Source organism: Solanum stenotomum, chromosome 3 (genome assembly GCF_019186545.1).
Source record: "Solanum stenotomum isolate F172 chromosome 3, ASM1918654v1, whole genome shotgun sequence".
NCBI lineage: Eukaryota > Viridiplantae > Streptophyta > Magnoliopsida > Solanales > Solanaceae > Solanum > Solanum stenotomum.
In genome coordinates this window covers 9,813,391-9,837,590 of record NC_064284.1, presented here as the reverse complement: position 1 = coordinate 9,837,590, position 24,200 = coordinate 9,813,391, and the positions used below count along the sequence as shown (strand labels likewise).

General features: G+C 34.4%; 6 protein-coding genes across 8 annotated transcripts in view; 3 read left to right on the top strand and 3 right to left on the bottom strand.

Annotated features, from left to right (window-relative positions):
- Positions 1 to 2,605, bottom strand: part of LOC125857566 (uncharacterized) — a 71,262-nt gene extending 68,657 nt beyond the window's left edge. Inside the window, exon 1 of the mRNA XM_049537178.1 lies at positions 2,575 to 2,605. Within this exon, the coding sequence (XP_049393135.1) occupies positions 2,575 to 2,581 (7 nt within the window). The 5' untranslated portion in view covers positions 2,582 to 2,605. The remainder of the gene's footprint in view (positions 1 to 2,574) is intronic.
- A 1,494-nt stretch (positions 2,606 to 4,099) lies between these two features.
- Positions 4,100 to 5,830, bottom strand: LOC125857460 (60S ribosomal protein L44). Its single transcript, XM_049537056.1, has 4 exons — positions 5,699 to 5,830; positions 4,659 to 4,838; positions 4,423 to 4,497; positions 4,100 to 4,336 (listed from the first exon to the last, which is right to left on the bottom strand). The coding sequence occupies exons 1-4, from the start codon at positions 5,699 to 5,701 to the stop codon at positions 4,277 to 4,279; spliced, it is 318 nt and encodes a 105-aa protein (XP_049393013.1). The 5' UTR covers positions 5,702 to 5,830; the 3' UTR covers positions 4,100 to 4,276.
- Positions 4,410 to 15,718, top strand: LOC125857458 (BOI-related E3 ubiquitin-protein ligase 1-like). 3 transcript variants are annotated; one of them, XM_049537054.1, is made up of 4 exons: positions 4,410 to 4,524; positions 10,773 to 10,885; positions 14,240 to 14,601; positions 15,043 to 15,718. In XM_049537054.1, exons 2-4 carry the CDS (start codon positions 10,777 to 10,779, stop codon positions 15,568 to 15,570), a joined length of 999 nt encoding a protein of 332 aa, XP_049393011.1. In that variant the 5' UTR covers positions 4,410 to 4,524; positions 10,773 to 10,776; the 3' UTR covers positions 15,571 to 15,718. The 3 variants fall into 3 exon arrangements, with proteins under 3 accessions (XP_049393011.1, XP_049393009.1, XP_049393008.1); XM_049537052.1 differs by lacking the exon at positions 4,410 to 4,524 and adding an exon at positions 10,209 to 10,446; XM_049537051.1 differs by lacking the exon at positions 4,410 to 4,524 and adding an exon at positions 10,505 to 10,655.
- Positions 12,264 to 13,305, top strand: LOC125857459 (uncharacterized). The gene has a single exon (XM_049537055.1). It carries the CDS (start codon positions 12,384 to 12,386, stop codon positions 13,083 to 13,085), a length of 702 nt encoding a protein of 233 aa, XP_049393012.1. The 5' UTR covers positions 12,264 to 12,383; the 3' UTR covers positions 13,086 to 13,305.
- An 880-nt stretch (positions 15,719 to 16,598) lies between the features above and the next one.
- LOC125857457 (phosphoenolpyruvate/phosphate translocator 1, chloroplastic) lies at positions 16,599 to 20,661 on the top strand. The gene is made up of 9 exons (XM_049537050.1): positions 16,599 to 17,165; positions 17,655 to 17,777; positions 17,864 to 18,016; positions 18,251 to 18,336; positions 18,472 to 18,556; positions 18,839 to 18,958; positions 19,093 to 19,161; positions 19,974 to 20,103; positions 20,286 to 20,661. Exons 1-9 carry the CDS (start codon positions 16,776 to 16,778, stop codon positions 20,360 to 20,362), a joined length of 1,233 nt encoding a protein of 410 aa, XP_049393007.1. The 5' UTR covers positions 16,599 to 16,775; the 3' UTR covers positions 20,363 to 20,661.
- Positions 20,662 to 21,478: 817 nt separating this feature from the next.
- Positions 21,479 to 23,070, bottom strand: LOC125857455 (fasciclin-like arabinogalactan protein 4). Its single transcript, XM_049537049.1, has one exon. The coding sequence runs from the start codon at positions 22,962 to 22,964 to the stop codon at positions 21,684 to 21,686; it is 1,281 nt and encodes a 426-aa protein (XP_049393006.1). The 5' UTR covers positions 22,965 to 23,070; the 3' UTR covers positions 21,479 to 21,683.
- Between the last annotated feature and the right edge of the window lie 1,130 nt (positions 23,071 to 24,200).

Sequence of the window (24,200 nt, the reverse complement as noted above, 5' to 3'; positions counted from 1 at the left end):
TAGTTGATTCTTCTTTTAACACAAAAAAAAAAAAAAAAAAAAAAAGAAGTATATGCTAGAATAGGTTTGTAAGCTTCCAATAAAGAAATACATAATGTTCTTTATAAAGTTTTTGGAATTATATCATTGTAAAACTTCAGATTTGTCATCTTCACTTGTATTTTTATTATTTTTTATGACTGTGGTGTTCAGACAACTTTCACGTACATCAATTAATTTTATCGGAAATTGCATTAGGTAGCAACATGTATCAACTCTATCCATGGATTTGAACTTGAGACTTTATGGGTTTCAACCACTTTATTGACCACTAGGCTGTCTCTTAAGAACAATGTTCACTAGTTCTTTTTTTTTTATAATAATATATATATTTTTTAAAAGTATCTGAAGTGATTATTCCCATCAGTCCAATAATTGGGTTATTTGCTTAAACTTTCAATCTTGTATTCCCAATTGATAGATTCCATTTGAGTTTTTTCTTTTAAAATTAAAAGAGAATTTTTCAAGGAATAATGTGCTACCATTATAAAATTGGAGGTCTTAATATTGAAACGTGTGATTACCTCATTTTAAATTTTGAAATTTGAAATTAGACAGTCAAATAATTTAACATTATAGCATATCATATATATAAATCTCAAAAAAAAAAATATTTATTTGTATCATATTTTGATCGCAATTGGGGACATGTTAAAAAGTATAATGAAGTAACTAAAAGTGAGTATCCTCAAGTATTTTAATCATTAAGATGAGATGGTCATACAATACCTGGTCTAAAAATATCAAGATCTTATTGTGATGGGCGTAGCTACCCTATAGTGAGGGACACCCTTCATCAGAAAACAATATCGTATATATAAGTAAAATGATATATGAAGGATTAAATAATATATTTTGGACACTTTGGATAAAACAAGCTATTGTAGTCTAGTTATTTTAGATGCCTTGAAAGAGCTCTAAGTGTTCATGTGTTCAAATCTCATTAGTAACAACTTTTTTTTCCCTTTTTTTGGACATTCTTCGTGAAATTCCTGATTCTGCGATTGCTTATGGTGGGGAATGGTGAAAAATAAGACAAATAAGGAAAGAGCATGATATGATGTTTCAAACTTCAATCATAAGAAATGAGGAGGTTAAGAAAATTAGGACAAATCAGGTAGTGCCTATATGGGCCCATATTGTTAATTAGTCACATGGATTGCGTACACGCTATCAGGCCCAAATACGTAGATTTTACTCTTTAAGCCCTATGTTTAAGGTATTTTTTGGACTCTTGTCGGTGAAGGGCCCACTTTATAGCCCAATAAAATACCTCTATTTAGTCCCCTTTGTTTTGGGGCTTGAAGCTTGATTCTCAAGCAAAGTTCAAAGTCTATATTCCCACTATAGTTTATCTTTTCTTCCTTCATAATTTTCATTTTTTCCAATAAATTTGGGGGTAATTGTTATTATATGATTATTAGAACAATTGCCTCTCGAAAACAACCACCAAGATAGAAATAAGGTCTTCGTATATGTTATTTATGGAGTCATGTTGTTAACTTGTTATTAGAGTGCATCAAGAGTTTGCACATGCATGCATTAAGTTGCAGCTTAAAGAAAACTTACACATAACCCCCATCCAACGACGGAGCAATAATTTTAACAAAAGTGTTCAAAATATGAAGAAGTAAACACATAAAAAAGTTGAAGGAAGTTCAACAACTATTATATATACATAAAATATAATTTTAGCCATTTATAAACAGGTCGAAGATGGTTCATATGAACCCCTCGACCGGGCTCCAACAAGCAACAGGGCCCCATCTCAAGATAAATAATAAAAGGAAACTCATTAGTAGTTGAAACGTAAGTTAATCTCAATGATTAACTTCCAAATGGAGGAAATTAGTTCCGTAACTAAGTGGGTCAATGGGCTATCGCGTCCTTTTTTTTAAAAAAAAGATTCAGATTTTCTCATGATAGAGTACTAAATTACAAATTATGATTGATCCAAAGTAACAACAGATAAGACATATTAACCAAAAAAAACTAGAGAAAATATAATATAGCTAAATGTCAACTATGTTTTATACTATTTTAAAGCAATCTTTGTCTGCTAATGATTACTTCAATTACAGAGCATGTCTCTATTTAAAATAAAGAGTGATTTTTGTCGGAATACGAACTTGTAATCTAGTCACAAAGTGATAATTGAAACTATATCCCACTAAATCAATCCATTTCTAAGTTTAAATTTAAATAATTAAAATTATTTGTAAGTGTTAAATTTCAAATGAAAGTAAACAATCTTTTAATGTGTATGTATATATCTTAAATTTGAGGTATATATTTTCATTCACACGAGTCTATGTGATCAGGCTATTGCAAAGTGAAGAAAGGTGCCTTGACCTATGCCTACTTACGTCAATACCCATAATGAATCAATAGTGTCTACTAATTTCAAATCCTAGATTTGCCCGCTGACTTCATGTTATTGTTTTTGTACTACAAAAGAATGTATCACCTGTTTCTATGCTACTTATTCTTAAATTCAGAGAGAGGAAAAGCACAAAAAGATTTCGAGAGACAAACCTCTCATTTCAAGTTACTGAAGATGCACCCCACTCTGGTCCAAATTAAGCTACTCAAGTTTTAGGAAAATGACACAACTTAAATAGATTATAACTAATTTTACAAGACAAACTAAATACTTACTTGTTGACTTCTTCTTCCAGAGAAATACCAAAAGAATGACAAAAACAGAACAGATATATTGAGTATTTCTAACTAATTTGTTCCTTGCAGCTATTATTGACTACAGTTCTTAAAATGAAATACCATCAAAAAGAAACTTTATATCTTGGTATAGTGATGGCAAATGGATGGATTGGATCAGATTTGGACAGATTGAAAATGGGTTGAAGCTGATTAGGTTACAACCCGCCATTTCAGTAGGAGTAAAAAACAAATGGAAGCAAGAATGTATCTTGCATCCATTTTATTGTATCTTCATTTTTTTTAAATCTCAAAGATAAGCTTACACACAAACAAGGGTTGTGGTGGAGCAGTAAATACTCCTTCATCCTTAACCAAGAGGTCTCGGATTCGAGCACCCTTGGATACGGAGCTGCCTTTGTTAGGGAGCGCTTTACCCCCAATGTGAGACTTCCTGGCACGAATCCGAATTTAGTCGAAGTGGGTACTGGACACCGGTTAGGAAACCAAAAAAAAAAAAAGATAAGCTTACAATCACATTCTCTTTAAAAAAAGGCCTTGCTAGCTTCTTTGGTTTTGTAAATGGAACTTCTTACATATTTCATAATATCGATACATAATATCATCGGAGAATTTTTGCGTGAAAACTATTATCTAAGTAAAAATTAGAGATCTTATCAGAACAACAAAAACAAGTAGAAATAGAAATTGGTAAAACGCTTCTGATATTATTTTTTTTACATTCTTTGTACTCTCGTTGACTTTGCTTTGTGAGAATGAGAAATCTTTAAAAAAAAATAAAAAATGGGGCGAATAGTGAACTGATGTTTATACACAAACAATGTTCAAAAGTAGTCTGAAAATTTCACTCAGCAGGAAACGTTACACTTGTGCGTAGGATTTGATGTCTTTGATAGACTACACAGCATCTTAATGGGTTTTTCAACTGAAAAAACAAACTAGATACACACGGAGACAACAATTAACTATCTCTTTGAATAACAGAAAGGAGCAATATCTATAAGTATGTTCATAGAGCCAAGAGAAAACCAAACTGAGAGATGCAAGAGAGTAGAAACCTTCAATAACAAAAGCTAGCAATAAGGCCAACAAAGACCAGAGATTGTTAAACTCTAACTAGGATTTCACCACAATAATTAGTAGCATTCAACTTTGCAGTCTCATTTTGTCTAATGCACATGATTTACGCATGACATATCCCAACGTCTATCAGGTTGAGTGAGTCCAACACTAGAATGCATTTCGACTTATCGGTAGGATTTCAACCAAACTACCATGCATTTAAAGTGTGCAATCCTTAAAGGGACATTGCTATTATATAAACTAAAACATTTGAACTGCATCCCAATGACTTAAAATTCAATTACTAAAACATTAAACATAGTACCAAAAAACTAGAATATAGATAGGATCTCCATATAACTATTTCATAACACAAAATCATCTCTATTGGAAAGACAATGTAACACAAAAGAAGTAACATCCAAAATAACTAAAATTCAACAGTGCAACATAGGAGAAGGCAAAAAAGGAAGTTCTGGGTGACTTAAGAGGCAATCTAGAAAAGTGAGGTTCCCTTTCCTTTCTTGTCCCCACCAATTTCAAAATGCTTGCACCTCTGCATGAAAAAAGAATGATTCAACTTACAGAACATGCAAAATAAGCACTACTACATATAGCAGAGATCAAATTCCATTAGCAAACCTTGATTGGGTGCTGTGAAACATGTTTGCAGCCTTGGCACTGCAACCTCAACACAATCTTCTTTGTGGTTTTAGCCTTGGTTGTATCAGCAAAAAGGAAGAGGTCAGTTATTCATTAACCAGTAGACCAAATACAGTGCTAAATCTGTGAAAAGATTTTCATACTTGCTAAAATTTGTTTGTATATCAATGTTATTTTGTAAAAGAGAAAGCTTATATCTAGTCTGAATATGTTACCTTTTTGTGGAAGACAGGCTTGGTCTGACCACCATAACCTGATTGTTTCCTGTCATAACGACGCTTTCCCTGAGCAGCCAAGCTATCTTTCCCCTTCTTGTATTGTGTGACCTTATGCAAGGTGTGCTTTTTGCACTCCTTGGACTTGCAGTAGGTCTTCTTTGTCTTAGGAACATTCACCTGCAAGAGCCACATTGAACGGTTAATATATTAAGCCACATGGAACATATGAAGGCATTATTACATGCCGAAAGCAGGTAGAAAGTGGTCATTCAAATCAACAACATTGGAGAAAATCATAACATACCTAAGAAATATATAGTAAATGATGATACTGTTTGTGTCCTAAAGTTCCTCAACAAACAGAATAAACCATTATCACACAGTCTATTGGCTACCCTTCAGTCCCCAATTCTGGTGCTCAGTTCATTTCAGTAGAAAGTCCTCCTTTCAAGAATTATAGGAGCTAGAACATCAATCAAAGTCAAGTAGAACTTGATGCTTAATGATTTCATTACTATTTGATATGTCTGTTTTTAACATTGCTTTGTTATAAAAGCTCTCTAATTCTCTACCCCCACGAGGTGGGGGGTAAGGTTTGGGGTACACGCTACACTCCCCTCCCCAGACCATACTTAGGGGAGGGCATGTAGCTCTTGAGCTAGGCCTATAATTAATCCTACATAGCTACAGCAAAGAGATATGGACTTGCTGCTATTCAATTATTAAACTAGAATATGCTCAATGGGTACAATTCTGCCAAGGAATCAGGAATAAATACCGAAAACCGCAACTACAAAAACTATATATCAGCAAACAATAGGAGCAAATTAAAAGCTCGATAGATTTATGTACTGGATAACTTCACGATTCATCATTCTGAACTAAGTTAAAACACATTAATATGACAATAGAGCGTTTCATTACAGCGAGATTTCTGAACTTCAATGGGAAAATATCAATTTAAGTAATGAACAGGTACTTTACTATCACGCAGTAAATCAATAAGAAATCAAAGAGGCGGAAATAAGAAGTAATACCATTTTCGCAGGCCGAGAGGTTAGACAGAAATAGCAGAGAGCACAATCGCCGTTCAGCTGGTGCCGATCGAAAGCCCTAAGATACGAGAAGATGGTAACTTTTTATACTCCGACTTAGGGTTATGAACGACTTGGCGGGGCGGGTGGGCTTTGCTTGTGGGCCGAATCTATTGGGCTATAGTTAAGAACACTTTATTGGGCTTAATATTGTATGGACTAATTAGCAGGCCTGTTACATGTGAGTTGTTGAATCTCCTTGATAGTTAGGACCCACTCTCCCTTTCGTTATCTTCCGCTCTCCTTGTAGGTTGGGAAAGGGCCGGTGAATTACCTTTTGTCGTGATTGGTTGGACACTCTCTTCATCTAAGGTCTTAGCTTGGTCACTCTATTAAGCTTTCCCAGCAAGTCTATTGAATGGAGCTAAGTCGAAGATCTCGGTGGTCTTAATAGAAAAAGAAAAGGGTAGCTATTTTTGCGGATAGAAGGTGACAGATAAATTGTATTCAGAAATTATTTTAGGTTATTTGTTCAAATTATAACTATAGTATTTTAGAATTTTCTAAAATTCGTTTATTTAAATGTCTGATGCCGCCGCAATTGAGTGTTGATGTTCCATTGTTTAGAACATACAAGTATAGGTTAGTTGTTACAACACATATCGGCTACAGTAAATAATTTTATTTTTAGACTCAAGCTGAGCATAATCGAGTTCTTTCTTTTAAAAAAAAAAGGAGTAAAGTCGTGTACTGCATATTTCAATATTTGGAAAAGAAATTTTCCATTTGAAATCACATGTACTCTTATCAAGAGTCTGAATGGCAACGTGAGGAGCCTTGTGTTTGTTTTGTGTACAAATTTTGCCACTTGAATTCATGGGAAGAAAAAAAAATCATGCGAAGAAAAGGGCAATTTTAAAATAATTAATAATTGAATCTCGAGTTTAATTCAACCTTATAAATTAGTTTATGAGGGAAATATTTTTCAATTTTTTAAAACCTAGCACAATTTAAATCATATTCGAATAAATTTGGATTAGGTAGAAATTTTTTGAAGTTTGATTTGGGAATTGATCAATTTGAATATTTCAGATTTTTTTTATTTTTGGTAAGGGAGGTTTTTTGGAGTTGCCTAAAGGCTAGAGGGTATTAGTGGTGTACACACCAGGGCAATGAAGAACATATGATAAAATCAAGACTAAAGTAAGAACAGTGGGAAGAGACATAAATCACTTTTAGCTTTGATAGGTTGCATGTATCTATCTGCCTTGATAAAGGATACATTGACGAGACATGTTCAATGTGATGTGTTGTGGTGTATGTATTTGGTTGACGAGACTAGCGACCATCGTTAAAGCTAAGCTAGAGTTTTGAAGACAAACTTAGAATCTAGAGGTTTCACGTTGGTTAGAACCAAAATAAAATATTTGAAGTGTAAGTTTATTTTGACGTAACACATAAAGTTGATGGTAGTTAAAGTTTAATACATTACAAATGTCACACAAGAGAGACAAAGTTTCAAGTATCTTGGATCTATTATAAGAAAATAGTAAGATCGATGAAGACATCACCCATCATATTGATGTAGAGGAATGAAATGGAAGCTAGTATATGACGTCTTCGTGTTATAAACAAATTGTCATAAGAATTCAAAGACAAATTCTACATAGTGATGATTAGATCAACTTTATTATAGGCGAAAGTATTGACCAATTAAAACTCTTACAATTAGATCAATATGTAAGTTATAGAAATAAAAATATTATGATGAACTTTTAGACATATTATGAAAAAAAAAGATTAGAAATGACAGTTTTATGCGACTAAAGTTTCGTTGATCAACACTGAAGAATAATGATTTTCTATGTATTTAATAGTGTGTGTTCTTCTAGTCTTATGGAGATCCTTCTATATAGACGTAAACTAGGGTTTTATGGTTATTTTGGTTCAAGTAATTTTAGAGGACTCTGGGTTTGAAGAACACGAGTTGGACTCGTAATATCAACTTAATTGACGAGTCCAAATCTACTTTAAACTTTATTTAAGTCATATAATTTTGACTAAAAATATTAATGCGACTTTATTAATCAATAATTTGACTTGATCAATATATTATGAATTTAATAAGATGATTGTAAAGTATCAAATTCGATATCCAATTCAAAATCAAAAACTTGTAAGATAAAATCTAATATCCCATCTCCAAATCAAATATCTAAAAGAATTCAAAAATATGATTCGAATTTCAAATTGGTCCAAAACTATGCCCACCCACTACAACATTAATAATACTTTGTCCAAAGAATGGATCCCTCATGCTTAGGGGCTCCCCCGCAGAAGAACCTTACAAAAGGGTCCCACCACAAAGTGGAGTGGTCTCAACCGGCTGCTTTGAAGGGTTAATACTAATAATGTTCACATGCGTGTCTACTCGCTACTTATATTTTTTTGTTTTTCACTCGATGTTCGATATTTGACTAAATTTGGATTCATATTGAAAAATCTCACATTGAGAATAAAACACTTCCTAACAAATCTATTACGTATTCAAAAAGGCTCGAACCCAAACCTTTTAATTAAAAATAAATGAATACTTACCACTCCGTTACAATCCTTGTTGGTCACTACTTATACTTATTGACACATCTTCCATTGGCACCACCTCACCCGGAGATCCTTATCATCTCTCCCACATGTTCTATCATTCTCATTTTTCCAAAATTTCCTCGTGGATTCTTCACGTCTCTTCCATCTCCTTTTTTCCCTTTTCACTATTCTCTCCCCCATTCCAACTTTTGCTTTTACCTCCTCAATATTCGGTATCATTTCTAATTCGAGTGAAGATATTTTTTACTAAGGATATTTCTATAGCAAAAAACTTAAATATGAGACATCTGGTTAAGATATTGCTATGATTTATAAGTATCATTCCACGTCAAATTTTATATAAAAAGGAAGCTTTTAAAATTTATAAACTATCTATGCTAGTGTGAGGTAGATATGTTAATCACTTAAATAAGTTATATGAATAATGTAAATTAAATTATTTTTAAATTTATGATGTATCTGTTTAGAACAAATACAATAAAGAGAGAATCATTTTAAAACGAAAGGGTAAGGAATACTAATAAAAAAGTATTGCTTGAGAGCTTGGATTCCAATTGTAAATGTCATATTTTGAGTGGATGATTGTTGGCCTAGGACCGACCACCACCTGCAGACAAGAACCCCTTTGGAAGTAACTATGGCATCGTTTATTCATTTACTATAATGCCCTTTTCTTACCCCTTTAGCCACTCACCCAAAAATTTATAGATTTTACTAGTTTGTCTCTTAATACTTAAAATACTATTTTTTCTGTCTTAATTTATGTGACATATTTTAAATATAAATAATTTTATTTTTATTATATATTTTTTAAATATTTTGAATTGTCAATTATTGTGACTTGTAATATTTTTTACATATTTTACAAATATATAAATTTCATTTCAAGAAAATTAAAAATTTTACGCACAAATTTTTTATCATACTTCAATTGATTGACTCTCAAAAAATGAAATATGTCACATAAATTGAGATGGAAGGTATAACATTTTCTTCTTACATGTTAGATAGTGAAGCTAATTTCATCCACAATTAACATGTTTGGGCTTATATGTCTATCTTAGTATCAATTTTATCTTTTTGAGAGATAAAGTATTGAAAATATTTTTGAACATGACGCAAATTATTAATTTCATCCTCAAATTATTGTTGTCATAAAATACTCATCTACTTGATTGAATTTAAATACATCTCAAATTTGCAACCTGAATGAAAGATACTCCTAAGTTCTCGTCAATTTTAGTGTTATTTTTAACACTTCTCTCGATTTTTTTTAAGAGCCTCATTCTTCTACAAGAGTTTGAGAACGCTTGCTATGTCATGTGACAAATCAGGATGTATTAAATTAAGTTAGTCAAATAAAGTGGTGTTCTTAAAACTGTCAATAGTTCGAGGACGAAACTAATAATTTGCATCAAGTTCAATCGTCTTTTCAATAATTCTCTTTTTTTTGTAATGATTTTCTTTTGCATTTTACTATTATATATTTTTTCTAAGTTTCGATCATTGTATTATTTTGTTATTGTCACTTTTCGTTGTAGTTGCTATAAAAAAAATTTAATGTTATTTTCCCTTTTCATATTCAAATTGAAGATCTTCTGAAAATAATTTTTCTACGAGTTAGTAGTAAGACCTGCAACCTATTTTTCAGATTCTACTCGTAGAATTTGAATGAATATATTAATATTATTGTTATTGATCTAATAAACTCTTCATTTTAAAGTGAATTGCATATGTAGCAAGTCAAATTTGACCATAAAACTTCCAATTTATGTAAAGGTTCATGCGGAAAAAAATGCAGATTTAATGGGGGGAGGGGTAAAAAGGTAAATTAAAGGTAACGGAAATAGAGTAAATAAATTAGTGGTGGGAAAAGGAAAGGAAAGCTGCCAAAGACAGAGTATATGAAAGAGAAAGAAAGGAAGATTTCTTCAACGAGTGAGTCTTGTGATTGTATCACCAACACCAATACCAATACCAATACCCAATACCAACGCCAAAACCAACAAATGGAATCGTTTTTCTTAACCGAAACCTTTCCCCACAACTATTACACCTCCACCACCATCACTTCTCCCCATCTACTACTATGCTCCCATTCTTCTCTCTCTTCTTTCTTCCTCTTTTTTATATCTAATTTCGAGGTACCTATTTCCTTTTTTTCTTCTTTTCTTATCAACATTTGGTACTTGGGGTTTTCTTGTTTCTTGAGTTTTCTTTTGTTTTTATCAACATTTGGGACTTGGGGTTTTCTTGTTTCTTATGTTTGAAGGTGTTTCTTGAGTTTTCATCAACATTTAGGACTTGGGGTTTTCTTGTTTTTGGTGTTTGACGGATCGATCCATCTATAGGGGTATTTTCTTGATTCATTCTTGGGGTTCAGTTATAGATTTTGGAAGTTTTTTATTGAGATCTTGTTGGTTTTGTTGAATACTGAGGTTGTTGGATTAATCTTGTGCTATAATTTCAGGAATATGTTTGGAGAAGGTAGTAGTGGCAACGGTCTATTTCCGGCTTCATTAGAGGGGAATCATTTCCAGTATAATGTGGCTGCATTGCCTCAGCTGCAACTGTTTGGGGATGGTAAGTTTCCCATATGTACACCTGACTCCAATTAGGATTTCTGTTTTTGCAATATGATACTCACTAATTTGGTTCATGAATTTGCTCTGTTTATCACGAATCTGGATGATTGATTGTTAATAGAACCTCTATTTTTTTTGGGGGTTTCCTTTTGTGTTTGGATTTCCACATTCAGCATTCTCATGCCTAACTTTTTAGCTTGAGCTGTGAAGTCTGACTAGGGTGTTGAATCGGTTTTAGAAGATTGTTATGAACTGACCTGGTATTTGTGTTACAAAGACTTCTGGTAATCTAACTGCGGTGGGTTGTATTGCCCCCGTGCTTAATTAATTAGAGTTGATCCAGGGCATATGTGGAGAGCGCCTTTTCTTCATGGTCGTTCAGTACCTCGATGCCTAAAGCATGCGGTGAGGCACTAGGACTGGTTGAGTTACTAGGTGTCTAATCCATAAATCTTAGGTGAAATTAGAACAAACAAATTGCAGCTTAGCTCATGCTAATGATGACCTGCAATGCCAGCATCTCTTCACATCTTTAGTCTATCCTGTTAAAATATAAAGTGGGGCTGAAAAAGGAGACAAGACAATCACTTCAAGCAGTGGAAAGAACAAAAGATGTGTTCTAAGTCCTTGGGCTGTTGAACAGAATCCAATCACACCGGAATGAAAAAGAAGCCAGCATGTAAAGAATATACATTTGGCAAGTATATGTTGATGAAGGTTTTGAGCTTATGCTGATTTTATAGAATCACTCCTTGCATTGTTCAATTCAACAAAATAGGCAAAAAACTTGTTTTAATGTTAAACCCGAAGCATACAAGGGACATAAAATGATAGTTGCCTGGTATTTTTGTTCAGATCACTTGAAGGGACTGACTCGTTGTCGTTTCTTTCTTCAGCATTATATTTTAGAACAATTTGATTTTCTTTGTTTTTAAACATGTATAGGTACATTACATATAACCTTTTGCTAGATTCTTGAGAAAGATAAGATAACTTTGTGCTTAAACAGGTGTAGCCTTTCTAATCTGCAAAAAATTTATTTGCTGCAGAAAAGGATCCCAAATATTAAGAGGTAAGTTTTATGTATGTTTTGGATTTCTTTGTCTGGAGTGAACAATCTTAAACTTGAAGAGAAGGAGTTAGGGGTTCCTTTGTCAGTTCGGATCAATCTTATATTTCACTTTCCAAGAAATAAATCTTGATCTGTGACTGTTATTAAGGGGTTTCCATTGGTGCAGTAGTTGTGGGCTTGTGGCGAATGTGCACAAAACGTAATAGGCTATCCAAGTTGGTATAGAAAATATATTAGGAATCGAAGCTGCTTGTACTCCCAAGGTTCTAACTTATTAATTCGAGTCCTTGTAGGATTAGAAAAACTAATTCGAGTCCTTGTAGGATTAAGAAAAATTAATTAAGCCGCCTATAAATAGAACAAGTCTGTTTATGAGGCCCGAGAATATACAAAGTTTCTCCCATCTACAAATTAGGATTCTTCTATGGATATTGAAGTTGATCATTATGCTGCTTTGGATTTACCCTCCGGTGAGGAAGGGGCAAAGCTTTCTGAAATCGACATATCGAAAGCCTATCGAAAGAGAGCATTAGAATTGCATCCAGATAAGAAACCCGATGATCCAATTAATGCTCAATTCAACTTTCAAAAGCTCAAGGCTTCCTACGACATCCTCAAGGATGAGAAAAAGAGGAGGTTATTTGATGACGTACTCCGTATGAAGCGTGAGATGCAACAACAACAACAAGATTCAAAGTGTAGAAAGATGAGGTCAGAGCATATTTTTGTACCTGATATTAATTTGGCTCGACTAGAAGAGGAGGAACAAATTGCTATAAAACTTCTAGGTGAAATTGCTAGAATTCGTGAAATATTGCTTTCAAAGAAAGAGTCATCAAACATGTGTGTTGACAAGGAAAAGGTGCTTAAGGTATCTTGGGGTAAAAGCGGTGAAGATTATACTTGCCAAAAATTGAAAGAGTTATTTAGTAATTTTGGTGAAGTTGAACATGTAATCATGAGTTCTAACAATAAACGTTACGCTCTTGTTGAAATGTTATCTAAGGACGATGCAGCTAAAGCCGTCTCCTCTAGTGTCTTGCACAATCTATTAATTGTGCCTCTTCAGCCTCCAATGCCACCATTTTCTAAAGATGCCGAGGGCTCAAACAATACTAATTTGTAGTGTTGAATTTAATCTAAAATATGATTTGTAATTGTTTCTCTGTACGGTGATACGCTAGCTTATAATTAGATATTTTGTTTATTTGACATTACATGAAGTTTATATTTGTAGTGCTCATTTCAATCTTGTAGAGGTTTTTGATACACTGGTTGCAATGTAGATTATAGCTCACTAAATGATTCGAATGGTTGCTTAGGATTCGGAGATACAAGCACTAGGTTGTCGTGTTTTTCACGCGATTACCAGCCCTTGTCTTTGCCAAATTTAAGTCCTTGTAGCTCGTTAAATGTTTTCTCATACTTAAGTCTGCTTATTTTTTCTGTTGCTGTTATAAGGGGTTTCCAAGATGAATGCTGGCCGCACATTCATATTCTTTTCTTATTTCTTCCATTTAAAGTGTAATGACTTTGGTTGATATGATACTTAATTTTGTGACAATCTCATTGATGTCTTACTAATAGACTTACCTAAAAAACTGCATGAAACTTAAGTCACCTCTGGCTAAGGGGGCAATGAACAGATTACTGTTAATGTTTGTGATGATTTTAATGCTCATTTTATTTGTTTATCTGATTATTGTAAATGAGACTTGTTCTAAACTAAGAGTCAGTTGATTAGTACTTAGCTAAAACTATTTCTTGGATGTCATCTGATTGTATATGAGACTTGTTCTATACTCAACATCAGTTAATTAGTACTTAACTAAAATTATTACTTCATTATTTATTCCTACTTCTCTCCATGAGTAGCTCTGTTTTCTTGGCTGGTGAATATTATAAAAGGCGACTTTTGTGTTCTGAAAATATGGTCATCACTTTGTCAAAAGGTAGAGTTCTTTGTTTTTAAAATCTAACGGAGGCATGGTAGTTTAGACTCTGGTGCTTTAATCTTGCATATTATATATTATACTTACCCCACCCACATACACACACACAAACACTCACACATACAATCATGTTTAATCACAGAGTTTTAATGCTTTCTTTCTATGTTATTATTTGCTTATTATGGTGCTGATTTGTCCTTTGTTTGGTGCTACTTGCATAATTTTCTTCAGTGACTTGCTGTAAAATATTTAGCCACTCTGACCGGTGTTTAACAATTCCTGGTTGCATTTTACGTGATCTCATGTACAGTTTTTTTTTCTTGTTCAGTTACCGTTGGATGTAGTGGTTACCCGATAAGCCACACTGTCAATGATCACCCATCTGCTGCACTTCGCCCTACCAAAAGAGCCCGGGATGTTGAACCCAACTATTGCCAGCAAAAGCTTCAGATATCCTTGAATAACAACTTTGGTCAGAATGAAGTGGATCAAGCTGGAAGTATTTTGAATCCAATTACTGTATCAACTGGACTTAGACTTTCTTATGAGGAAAAAGAACGCAATTCATCAGTCACTTCTGCTCCTGAAAACATGAAAGCAGCCCTCCCTGCTCGTCTACCAATAGACAGTGGTTTTAAATATGAGATTGACAGGCAAAGAGAAGAATTTGATCACTACATGAAAGTGCAGGTAATGTATTCATTAACTTAGTCTGAAGTTTGGCATATCAACCTTTAGATTGATCTGGATTAACCCATACAATGTGTCTTAAAAAGAACTTATGGTTTTCTCCTATCCATTTTTGATATCTGTACACCTACTGGGAAAGGGGTTGACATGCATTTAGTCATCATTATGTATCCTTTGATATGCTGGGATTGACTTGTAAATGTTGTTTATTACATGAGTAAGAGCATAAATAGGAGCATTTCTATCTTTTCAGTATCACAAAGGTCTGTGTCTCCAACTTATATCTGTGAATCGGTCAAATGTTGGTAGTTCAGGGCATTAAAGAGTATAAGAAATGACTTGGATGTGGATACTGATACTGACATAGATTTTCTGCATTGAATTACTGTTATATTGCAATTTTAGTCCTTGGGCACTTCTGATTCATCCTTGGTAACTCAGGAAGATAATATGATGAAGGGCATGAGGGAGTTGGTTCATCGACAGACAGTATCTTTACTGAATTCCTTGCAAAAAGCAGTTAGCAGGAAGTTATATGAGAAAGATGTTGAAATAGACAATATGAACTGCAAGAACAGGGAGCTTGGGGAGAGAATTAGGCAGATTACTGCAGAAGCTCAGTCATGGCATTACAGAGCAAAGTACAACGAGTCTGTTGTTAATGCCCTGAAAAGCAATATTCAGCAGGCCATGGCCCATGGTTCCATGCAAGCTAAGGAAGGCTGTGGAGATAGTGAAGTAAATGATGCTGCCTCAAGTACAAACTACCATCTGGCAAGTGGCTCACATGACCAAGTACCCAATATACATCAACTAAAATGCTGCAGAGCTTGCAAGAGTAAAGAAGCCAATGTCTTGTTAGTTCCATGCAGGCACTTGTGTCTTTGTAAAGAATGTGAAGTGTTTATTGATAGTTGCCCAGTATGCCAGGTAATGAAGACTGCAAGTGTTCAAGTTTACATGTCATGAAAGACGTATATACGAACACTTGCACTCATCATAATCTTTTGTGTTTTGAAGAAGAATGTTTAAATTATGTAATGTTACAAAATCATGAATTGTGGATGCCTTAACTATATGAAAATACAGATCAGTTGAAACAAGGATGGTCTTTTAACTGGCTTGCACATTGTTTGCTTTTTTTTATGCTCTTCTTTTTTAGTCTTTGCATGTGCATTGAGGACCACTTCACTATGACAAATGGTTAGCTCTGGATACCTGCAAGTTGCAAGTAGTGACAAAAATGGCAATAGATGCTTATGGTATTTGAATAAAGGAGCCATTTTTTTCCTTCTTTAAATTTAAGTATTTGAATATATATCATGAATCTGTCTAGATGCATGCTTTCAAAGTAATCGAGTGATGCATACTTTAATGACTACTAATTTGTTTTTATCTTAACGAAGAGAAGGAAGAAAGCCTAACTTGAGGAGAAGTGCGTTTTTGCTTGTATAGTGCGATGGGTCAAATTATTGACTAATTGGTGGCCTTGTTTGTGTTAGGAACGATCTTTGTAGTCATTGCGGGGCGATTTATATTATAGAGATATGAGTTTTGGACGTGATGATGCAAATAAAATACAACAAAAATGTTCCTTGTTTCACTTTCTAGGACTTGATGTATTATTCAATTATGCCTTTTACATTAAATAATTAAGTTTAATATACCATCCCAAAAAACTAAGTTTAATACTACTTATTTTCAAATGTGAGAACCAAGTATTTCAAAAGTTAAAATATTCATAAAATTTAAGACCTGAAGTTTGATCTATATAGTATATTTTTTAAATAAAAAAAATAACCTTCCAACATAAGTATATTCGTATTGTCTGTTCACTACTAATTTATTTTTTATCCAATCACAATCTTTCCAGGTTGGTAAGAAAATAATTTACCAATCAGATCCAACAAATTTGTCCTCCCTCAACTACCTATATTCACCAACCCCAACCCACAATTTAAAATACCATTGAAAAGCACCCCCAAAGTTACCAAAAATACCTAGAATATCCCTCCCCTTACTTTTCTGTTTACAATCTGTCTTCACGTCTCACGCCTCGACGGAGTCCCCAACGTCTCCTCTCCCCCAACACACTTTATATTCATTTCCCTCATCCTCCTTCTTCTACTCTTCTTACTCTCTCTGCAGCAAATTCTTCGATCTGATTCGCCAAAATGCAGAGCACAGCAATCTCGTTTTCTCCGTCAATTTCACTCCCTAAGAAGCCTCACAAGCCGTCTGGTTCCGCTTCGCTTTGTAGATTCAATCCTTTATCTCAGCCGCTTCGTTTTGGATCCCTAAATGGTTCAACAGCGAGGAAAATCAATCCGATTAGTTGCTCAGCGGATTCTTCTTCGTCCAAGTTGAATCGTAATGGATGGATTTCAGTTCCGGCTCCGGTTCCAGAGCGTGAATCGGATGGAGTGGAGGTTCGGGCCACGTCTGTACCGGAGAGCGCTGGAGAGGCACCCAAATCTAAGCCTCTGACGGAAACTTTGGTGCTCGGATCTCTTTTCGGGCTTTGGTATCTATTTAACATCTACTTCAACATTTACAACAAACAGGTATACTTTCTGTTTCTCATCCTGCTTGTATTGATGAATAAGTATAGCTGATCTATTTGTTGCTTATACCACTTGTTCGTACGTCTTGTGATTTTGCTTCTTTGTGGTTGAGAGTGCTTTTATTGTATGTGTAAATGCATGCATGTATTGCTATTTGTGAGGATTTCCAAGGCATGAATCGTTTTAAAATTTTAGAATATCCATTTAACTTTTTCCTTGTTTTGGAATTATCTATTCCCAGTGCATTTAAGTTTGCAAATTGAGCCGTTTTCTAATAGATTGCAAATTAATTGAAGTGATTTTGAATCTCTTCACTGTCATATGTAAGATGTCCTCGGAAATGTGATTTGCTTAGAGAATGAAACTGTAGATTACTCAGTACATGTTTCTTGAATGTGAACATGGCTGCTAAATAGAAAGTTAAATTTTGCCTTTTGGCTTGTCAAGTTGCGTCATTGTCTCATTGATTAAGGTTGCTGTATTCTATAGGTGCTGAAAGCATTCCCTTACCCAGTTACAGTGACTCTCGCGCAATTTGCTGTTGGCTCCGTCCTTGTAATTCTTATGTGGACTCTCAATCTATACAAAAGGCCTAAAATCAGTGGTGCACAGGTAACTTCATTGACACAAATTAACTACGGTTTGGGGTTAGACCTGATTATGTGGATGTGTTCTGATTTTAAATTTTCAATTGGCAGCTTGTTGCAATTTTGCCATTGGCAGCGGTGCATACCTTGGGCAACCTTTTCACCAACATGAGTCTTGGAAAAGTTTCTGTGTCATTCACTCACACTATCAAAGCTATGGAGCCATTCTTCTCTGTTGTCCTCTCTGCTATGTTCTTAGGCGAGGTGTGCTTTAGATGAATGTCCTTTACATTTCTATATAAATATCTTGTATTCATTTGTGACAGCAGGGCGAAGCAACTATTTTTCAATTTCTTCTTCCATATATTTTCATCTTAATTCAGATTATATTTATGCCTCCACTACTTTAAAAAGAAAAAAAAGTTCACTTCAATTTAGTTGTTTGTCTACTGTCTGTGTTAATATAGTTAATGACATTGGATTATCTTGTTCACGCAGTTCCCTACCTTATGGGTTTTATCTTCTCTTCTACCAATTGTTGGTGGAGTGGGACTGGCATCAATGACTGAGGCATCTTTTAATTGGTGAGGGATTCAAATGTTCTGTGCTTATATAATACCATATGATTTTGTCGCTAGTTTAGTATATAAGTGGGAGATACTTTAGATCAAGTTTTATTCCAAAATTTTATATTCAAATCATGTGTTGTTGATTGCTAGGGCTGGATTTTGGAGTGCAATGGCCTCTAATTTAACCAATCAATCACGTAATGTCCTCAGCAAGAAGTTTATGGTTCGGAAAGAGGTAATTTTGGTCTGTTTCATGCTATTAGATGAGGGTATGAAGAAAATATGTACCCAAAGTTGAAGGTTTCTTTGGTTGATGTTTCAAGCTTATATGAAATGTTAGTTGTAAGAGAAAACTATGTGGGTTCTTTTCGAGAATTCTTTTCCATTTTTCATCAAGTAACTATCTTGTTTCTGGATTAACCTTATTGCATTTACTAGACAAAACCCAAGTTTCTTGCTAGTCTTCTTTGGTTTCTAAAATGCTGTGAAGTTTACATTTCCAATTTTTTCTCTTCAGGAGTCATTGGATAACATTACTCTCTTTTCAATAATCACTATCATGTCCTTTTTCTTGCTGGCCCCATACGCCTTTTTCACGGAAGGTGTCAAGTTCACTCCTGCGTACCTGGAAGCTGCAGTAAGTGATATATAAAGTGGATTTTTTTATTGTTTCTACCCCTTTGCTTACTCTGTGTCTTTTTTCATTGTTCCGTTGGACAGAAATTGCAGAAACTATTTTTAAAATTTTTCATTATTTTCCTTTGGTGCTAGGGATTGAATGTGAACCAGCTTTACACAAGGTCTCTCATTGCTGCTCTCTGCTTCCATGCTTATCAGCAGGTATAAGAATTCTGCATTCGGTTTCTCATTGATTCCTTGGAGTCCTATAACATGATTCAATTCAAATTCTAGCATACCTTAGTGAGAACACACAAAATTTATGTTGCTACAGTGATACAGGGTTATGTGAGATCTAATTAATGCATTTTTGGTCCACTTCATCGTTAGATAAGACCTTGACATAATTTGTGTAATACTGTACTTTGATTTTGTGCTGTTCTGTTGCTTGCAATTTGTGGTTGCATGGTGTTACGTTGTTCTAGTAAAGGATAGAACCTTCCTTTCCCTGCCATCTGTTTTGGACAGTATCAAGTATGCTGGAAGTGCATATTCCTATCAACTGTAGACCAATTTGAAACACATGGCTCTTCCTTTCTATCTCCTTAAGCATAGTTGTTTCCTGCCTGCCTTGTTTGAATATAGGTCCATGCGATTTTTTTCAACTTCACACTGAAGCAGTCCATTTTAAAAAATTGAAGATTTATACGAGGGAGAAAAGCTTCAAATTGCGTGCTTTTAAATGTCAGAAAGACTCGGAAAATTTGAAAACACACAGGTGGATATTTCATCTGTTGGCGAATTTCGGCTATGATCAATGGCCATTTTAATGCAGAATTGGTTAAAAGTTTCTCTTACAGTTATATACTCATGGCTGTGTGAACTGCAAATCAGCAGCTTGGCTAGCTTGAGTAGAATTCCTTTTTTTTAAAATGTAATTCACAAACCAATGTGACAAAATTTGTTGAATTACTGAAAATTTGTGACAACTGCTGGTTATGTTATTTCTTGCTGACACTGTATTTTTGGTGCAGGTTTCTTACATGATATTGCAGAGGGTATCGCCTGTTACTCATTCTGTGGGTAACTGTGTGAAGCGAGTGGTGGTTATTGTGACTTCTGTTCTCTTCTTCCGCACACCTGTATCTCCTATTAATGGTTTGGGTATGACACCTTACACTTTATACTTGTCAACCTATTGCTGATTGAGAAACCCCCTTTCCCCTTTTCACTCCTTCCTGTTGACAGCTCGAGTGATAATGTTTTGTTGAATATAAAAAGGTAGTAATTACCTTTTTTATATTTTTTTCACAATAGAGAAAACAATTTCTTCCTTTTTGATGTAGGAACTGGAATTGCCCTTGCTGGAGTTTTCCTATATTCAAGGGTGAAGCGCATTAAGTCTAAGGCAAAAACAGAATGAAATCTCAATCAATTTTGATGGTAGATTATGATCATTAGACGGATGACCAAAACTTGGTTGTATCGTAGGCAGGATCTTCTTTTAGTCTGTTGTGTCATGTTGGACGAATTATTCTTTTCTTAGGCAGTTTAAGTGTAATTGCTGCCAATTTGACGATTTTACTAGGCTGCGGGCACTGAAACATCAGAGTTTGAGAGAGTCTGTAATATTTGATAACAATACCGTTGCATTCAAAATATTTATCTTCCCAAGGTGTTAATTAGAGAATCGGAAACTTAAAGTTCCGTTTTTTTTGTGTGCGTGCAATAATTCTCATTATTTGTCGTGCTCCTGTTTTTTGAAGGCTATGTTATGCTCACAAAAAATAAGAAGCGGATGTGCAATATGGGTCAGGTATTGAATTTTTATATAGAGAACCGAATCTGGATTATATCTTTATCCAATGTTGTACATACACTAGATCAGTCCATCAAACAGGAATGTTAATCAGTGGTTAAGTGCCATTGCTGAATTGCCCGTACATCATTTTCACCAGTAATGTCCTATTGCTCCATCACAAATCCAGACAGATTCTTTTGTGTTTCTTTTAGGTGACCTAAATATCTCCTTCCATGTCCCATCTTCTAACAAAGTGGGAAAATCCAAATGCATATTAAAAAAATTACTTTTAGCCAACGCCAAAAGTGTGCAAAATTGAATTGTTATAAAAAATAATAGGCTTTGAATTTTTAAACAAACGCCAGCTAAGAGTTGAAAAGAAAGAAAAAAAATTTCCAAATAAAATGACCTAAGTAGCGTCTTCTTATTCTTGAGGGTACTCTGCATTGCTGAGATCAACAAGTGAAAATTGAATGCACCTGGTTGGTTACAGCTAAGTACATTTTCCAACACCTCAAAGATGTACTTTTTCCTTTTTTTGGGTGTTTAGTTAAACAAAAATTATAAAGAATAATGGAATTTTTCCCGTTAAAGATCCAATATTTCAGCAAAAGATTGGTCAATCTTATGACTGTGTCATCAGCTTTTTATATGAATAAATAATAATCAAAGGGAAAAGAATTGGTTAGGTATAATCAGAGGCAGGTGTAAGCTAAAATCTATTAAAAAGTATGCAAAACTTTGTAATTTCATAAATATTAGTAGTACTTATGTAGCAATTGAAACAAAATGGAGCTCTTTACATATTACAACACCATATGAAGCTTTAAGAAAGAAAAAAAACCAGGGAAGAAATGAAAAAGGCAAAAAAATAAATTGATACTACTTGACCTAAATCACCTCCACAGAGTAGGAAAAAATAATTACACTATTTGAAAATTAATTAATACCCAGTAGCTACGTAGAACCCTATGCAGCATAAACCCAAAAATATTCCTATTGTACTTTTCCTGTTAGCCGCCGACGACTCTTTTTCTCCGAACCTCGGCGGTGAAGATAAGTGGTTGGTTGAACCGTCAATATCCGGCGAATTCACCGGTGAGATAGAAATCTCCGGTGGGTCAGCTGATGCAGGTGCTCCACTACTTGGTTTATTTATTACCTCAACTGAATTCTTTTGAAAATATTCTTTAGGCAATAAAACTTTCGACACCCCAAATATCACCACTGGATTCTGATCAAACACCGTTCGAGTCACCGACGCCTGAACGATCCCGGTATCGATCGATACATCCCCATTTACTCTAGAAATGTTGAGGGTGAAACTTCCGGCCCCATTTTGCTCCGTCGCCAATGTTGGTTGAACTGGGTTCACTATCGATTGCAGTGAACCCAGAGGGTAGTACGAGTGCAAAACGTGGAACCTAAGCACATCGGTCTTTTTCTCCGCCGGTAGGGATTGAAATATCTTCGATGAGTTCAGATCCGAAAATGCCTGGTCTGTCGGCATAAATAAAGTTATTCCAGCACCCCTTTCGTCATCCTCAAACTCATCTTCCACTCTTGAAGCCATCAGCATTGAAGCGGCAATATTAAAGTCGTGCCCATCGATTAGTGTCTGGGTTATGTTGAGACCTAAAGTGGGTCGAGTTTCAGATGCCATTAAATTAAACCCATTAGGAACTAAAACTGAATCAACGGTGAAAATCGAAATGTTATACGGCACTGTCTTCACAGAATTGATAACAGTAGCGTTGGAATTCGGTGAATGGATAGTGATGGCATTTGAAATCGGGTCATGGGTAATGTTAACAGACCCGGAATTGCTAGGAGCTCGTCCGGTGGTCTGATACAGAGTAGTGACAAGTTTACCGGCGGGTGGTATAAGGCGGAGATCAGGCCAAGAGTAGTACTCGAGCAGAACATGGTAACGAAGGACATCGCCGAGACTAATGGAGGATGACGACGGAGAATGGTTGTTCATCACATCGGAGTTGCGGATGAAGGTATTGGGGACAGCGAAAAGGGTGACGGAGGATCGCTCCGCCAGATCGGCGGCGACGGTGGTGGTGGAAAGGAGATTAGTGAATTCGGAAAGCTCAGGGTATGAAGATAGAAGATGGGTAATGTTAATGGCTAAAATGGGTATGTAGGAAGTGGACAAGAGAAGAAAATAGAGAAGGGTGAGAGGGGTAAAATGGGGAATGAAAATCGTGGCAGCCATTGTTGTTGGTTCTGACTTGTGAAGATTCAAGAAGCAGAGAGTGATGAAGTGAGAGAAGCTTAGGAACTGAACAAAGATTGCTACCCACCCCTACCTTTTTACCCCTTGGGGTATGATAGTGATGCAAATTATTATATTCATATTTTAACATTTAACATGATTTTAAAGTATGATAATTATAGGGGTGGTTGGAGAAAAAGGATACTTTTTGGCACACATAAAGTTAAATCATACATTAATAAGGGTCGTTATAGCCGGATAAGAAATAAATTATCTATAATTCTATATCTTAATTTTTGTATAACTTATAAGATATCTAATATGTAGATAAGAAAAACGTTATTTATGTATAAAAATATTATGATATTTGATTGCCAATTTAGAAACTTGTTTAACTAATATATGTATAAAAGTTATGAGGAAATTTATACAAATAAAAAATAAAATAAACAATATGTATATAACTAATCTTTGCATAAACTAATACATAAATTCACTTATAACTAATTTCTACATCAATAATATTTATATAACTCTAATTAGCTATCTAACGAGCCCTAAATTCACAAGGCAATGTACTCTACATGGAATGTTAAACATAAAATAATACTCTCTATGTTCTATATTACTAACAGAATTTGTGAGGTAATCACATTTATTAAGAAAAAAACTAGTGTGAGAAATAAAAAATAATAGTAATGGGATAAGAAAATAGTGATGGAATAATTTTTTTTTATGTTGTTTGGTTGCCACGTTTGGAATAACTTATCCCACCATTTATATCATAGTGATGGCCGATGAGATAAGTTATCCCATATACATGGTGGGATAAGTTATCCCAGGATAGCTAATCCCAAGATAATTTATCTTGGATAACTTGTTCCCAATCAAACAATGAAGGACATAATTTGAACCATACTTTTCGCTATTGTCCTTTATAAAATCATAAATATGACTTCGTAAGTAGTTCAATTTATCTCCTAGAAAATATCAAACTTAGAAAAAGGCAAATATGAAAATAATTCAAACATTTATCTTAAATTTTGAACAATTCAATTAATATGAAATAGAGAAAATAATTTTATTTATAAATAAATAGCTAATATATGCACCTATAATAGTTCAATTCTTTCGAAAAGATTGTTATCAAGGCTGTCTATTAAGTACCTCCCCCCATTCCCAGTTTACTCGTCAGTTTTAGCAAATTACTAATATCTTTTAAAAAATAATATTATT

Coding starts and splice junctions, on each gene's coding strand:
- LOC125857459 (XM_049537055.1), top strand. CDS start 12,384: ATGGATATTGAAGTTGATCATTATGCTGCTTTGGATTTACCCTCCGGT.
- LOC125857460 (XM_049537056.1), bottom strand. Junction 4,498..4,658: donor AGCCTGTCTTCCACAAAAAG/GTAACATATTCA, acceptor GATACAACCAAG/GCTAAAACCACAAAGAAGAT. Junction 4,337..4,422: donor TTTCACAGCACCCAATCAAG/GTTTGCTAATGG, acceptor TTTTTCATGCAG/AGGTGCAAGCATTTTGAAAT.
- LOC125857455 (XM_049537049.1), bottom strand. CDS start 22,964: ATGGCTGCCACGATTTTCATTCCCCATTTTACCCCTCTCACCCTTCTC.
- LOC125857457 (XM_049537050.1), top strand. CDS start 16,776: ATGCAGAGCACAGCAATCTCGTTTTCTCCGTCAATTTCACTCCCTAAG. Junction 19,162..19,973: donor GCTTCCATGCTTATCAGCAG/GTATAAGAATTC, acceptor TTTTTGGTGCAG/GTTTCTTACATGATATTGCA. Junction 20,104..20,285: donor ATCTCCTATTAATGGTTTGG/GTATGACACCTT, acceptor TTTTTGATGTAG/GAACTGGAATTGCCCTTGCT.
- LOC125857458 (XM_049537054.1), top strand. CDS start 10,777: ATGTTTGGAGAAGGTAGTAGTGGCAACGGTCTATTTCCGGCTTCATTA. Junction 10,886..14,239: donor GCTGCAACTGTTTGGGGATG/GTAAGTTTCCCA, acceptor TTTCTTGTTCAG/TTACCGTTGGATGTAGTGGT. Junction 14,602..15,042: donor ATCACTACATGAAAGTGCAG/GTAATGTATTCA, acceptor TTGGTAACTCAG/GAAGATAATATGATGAAGGG.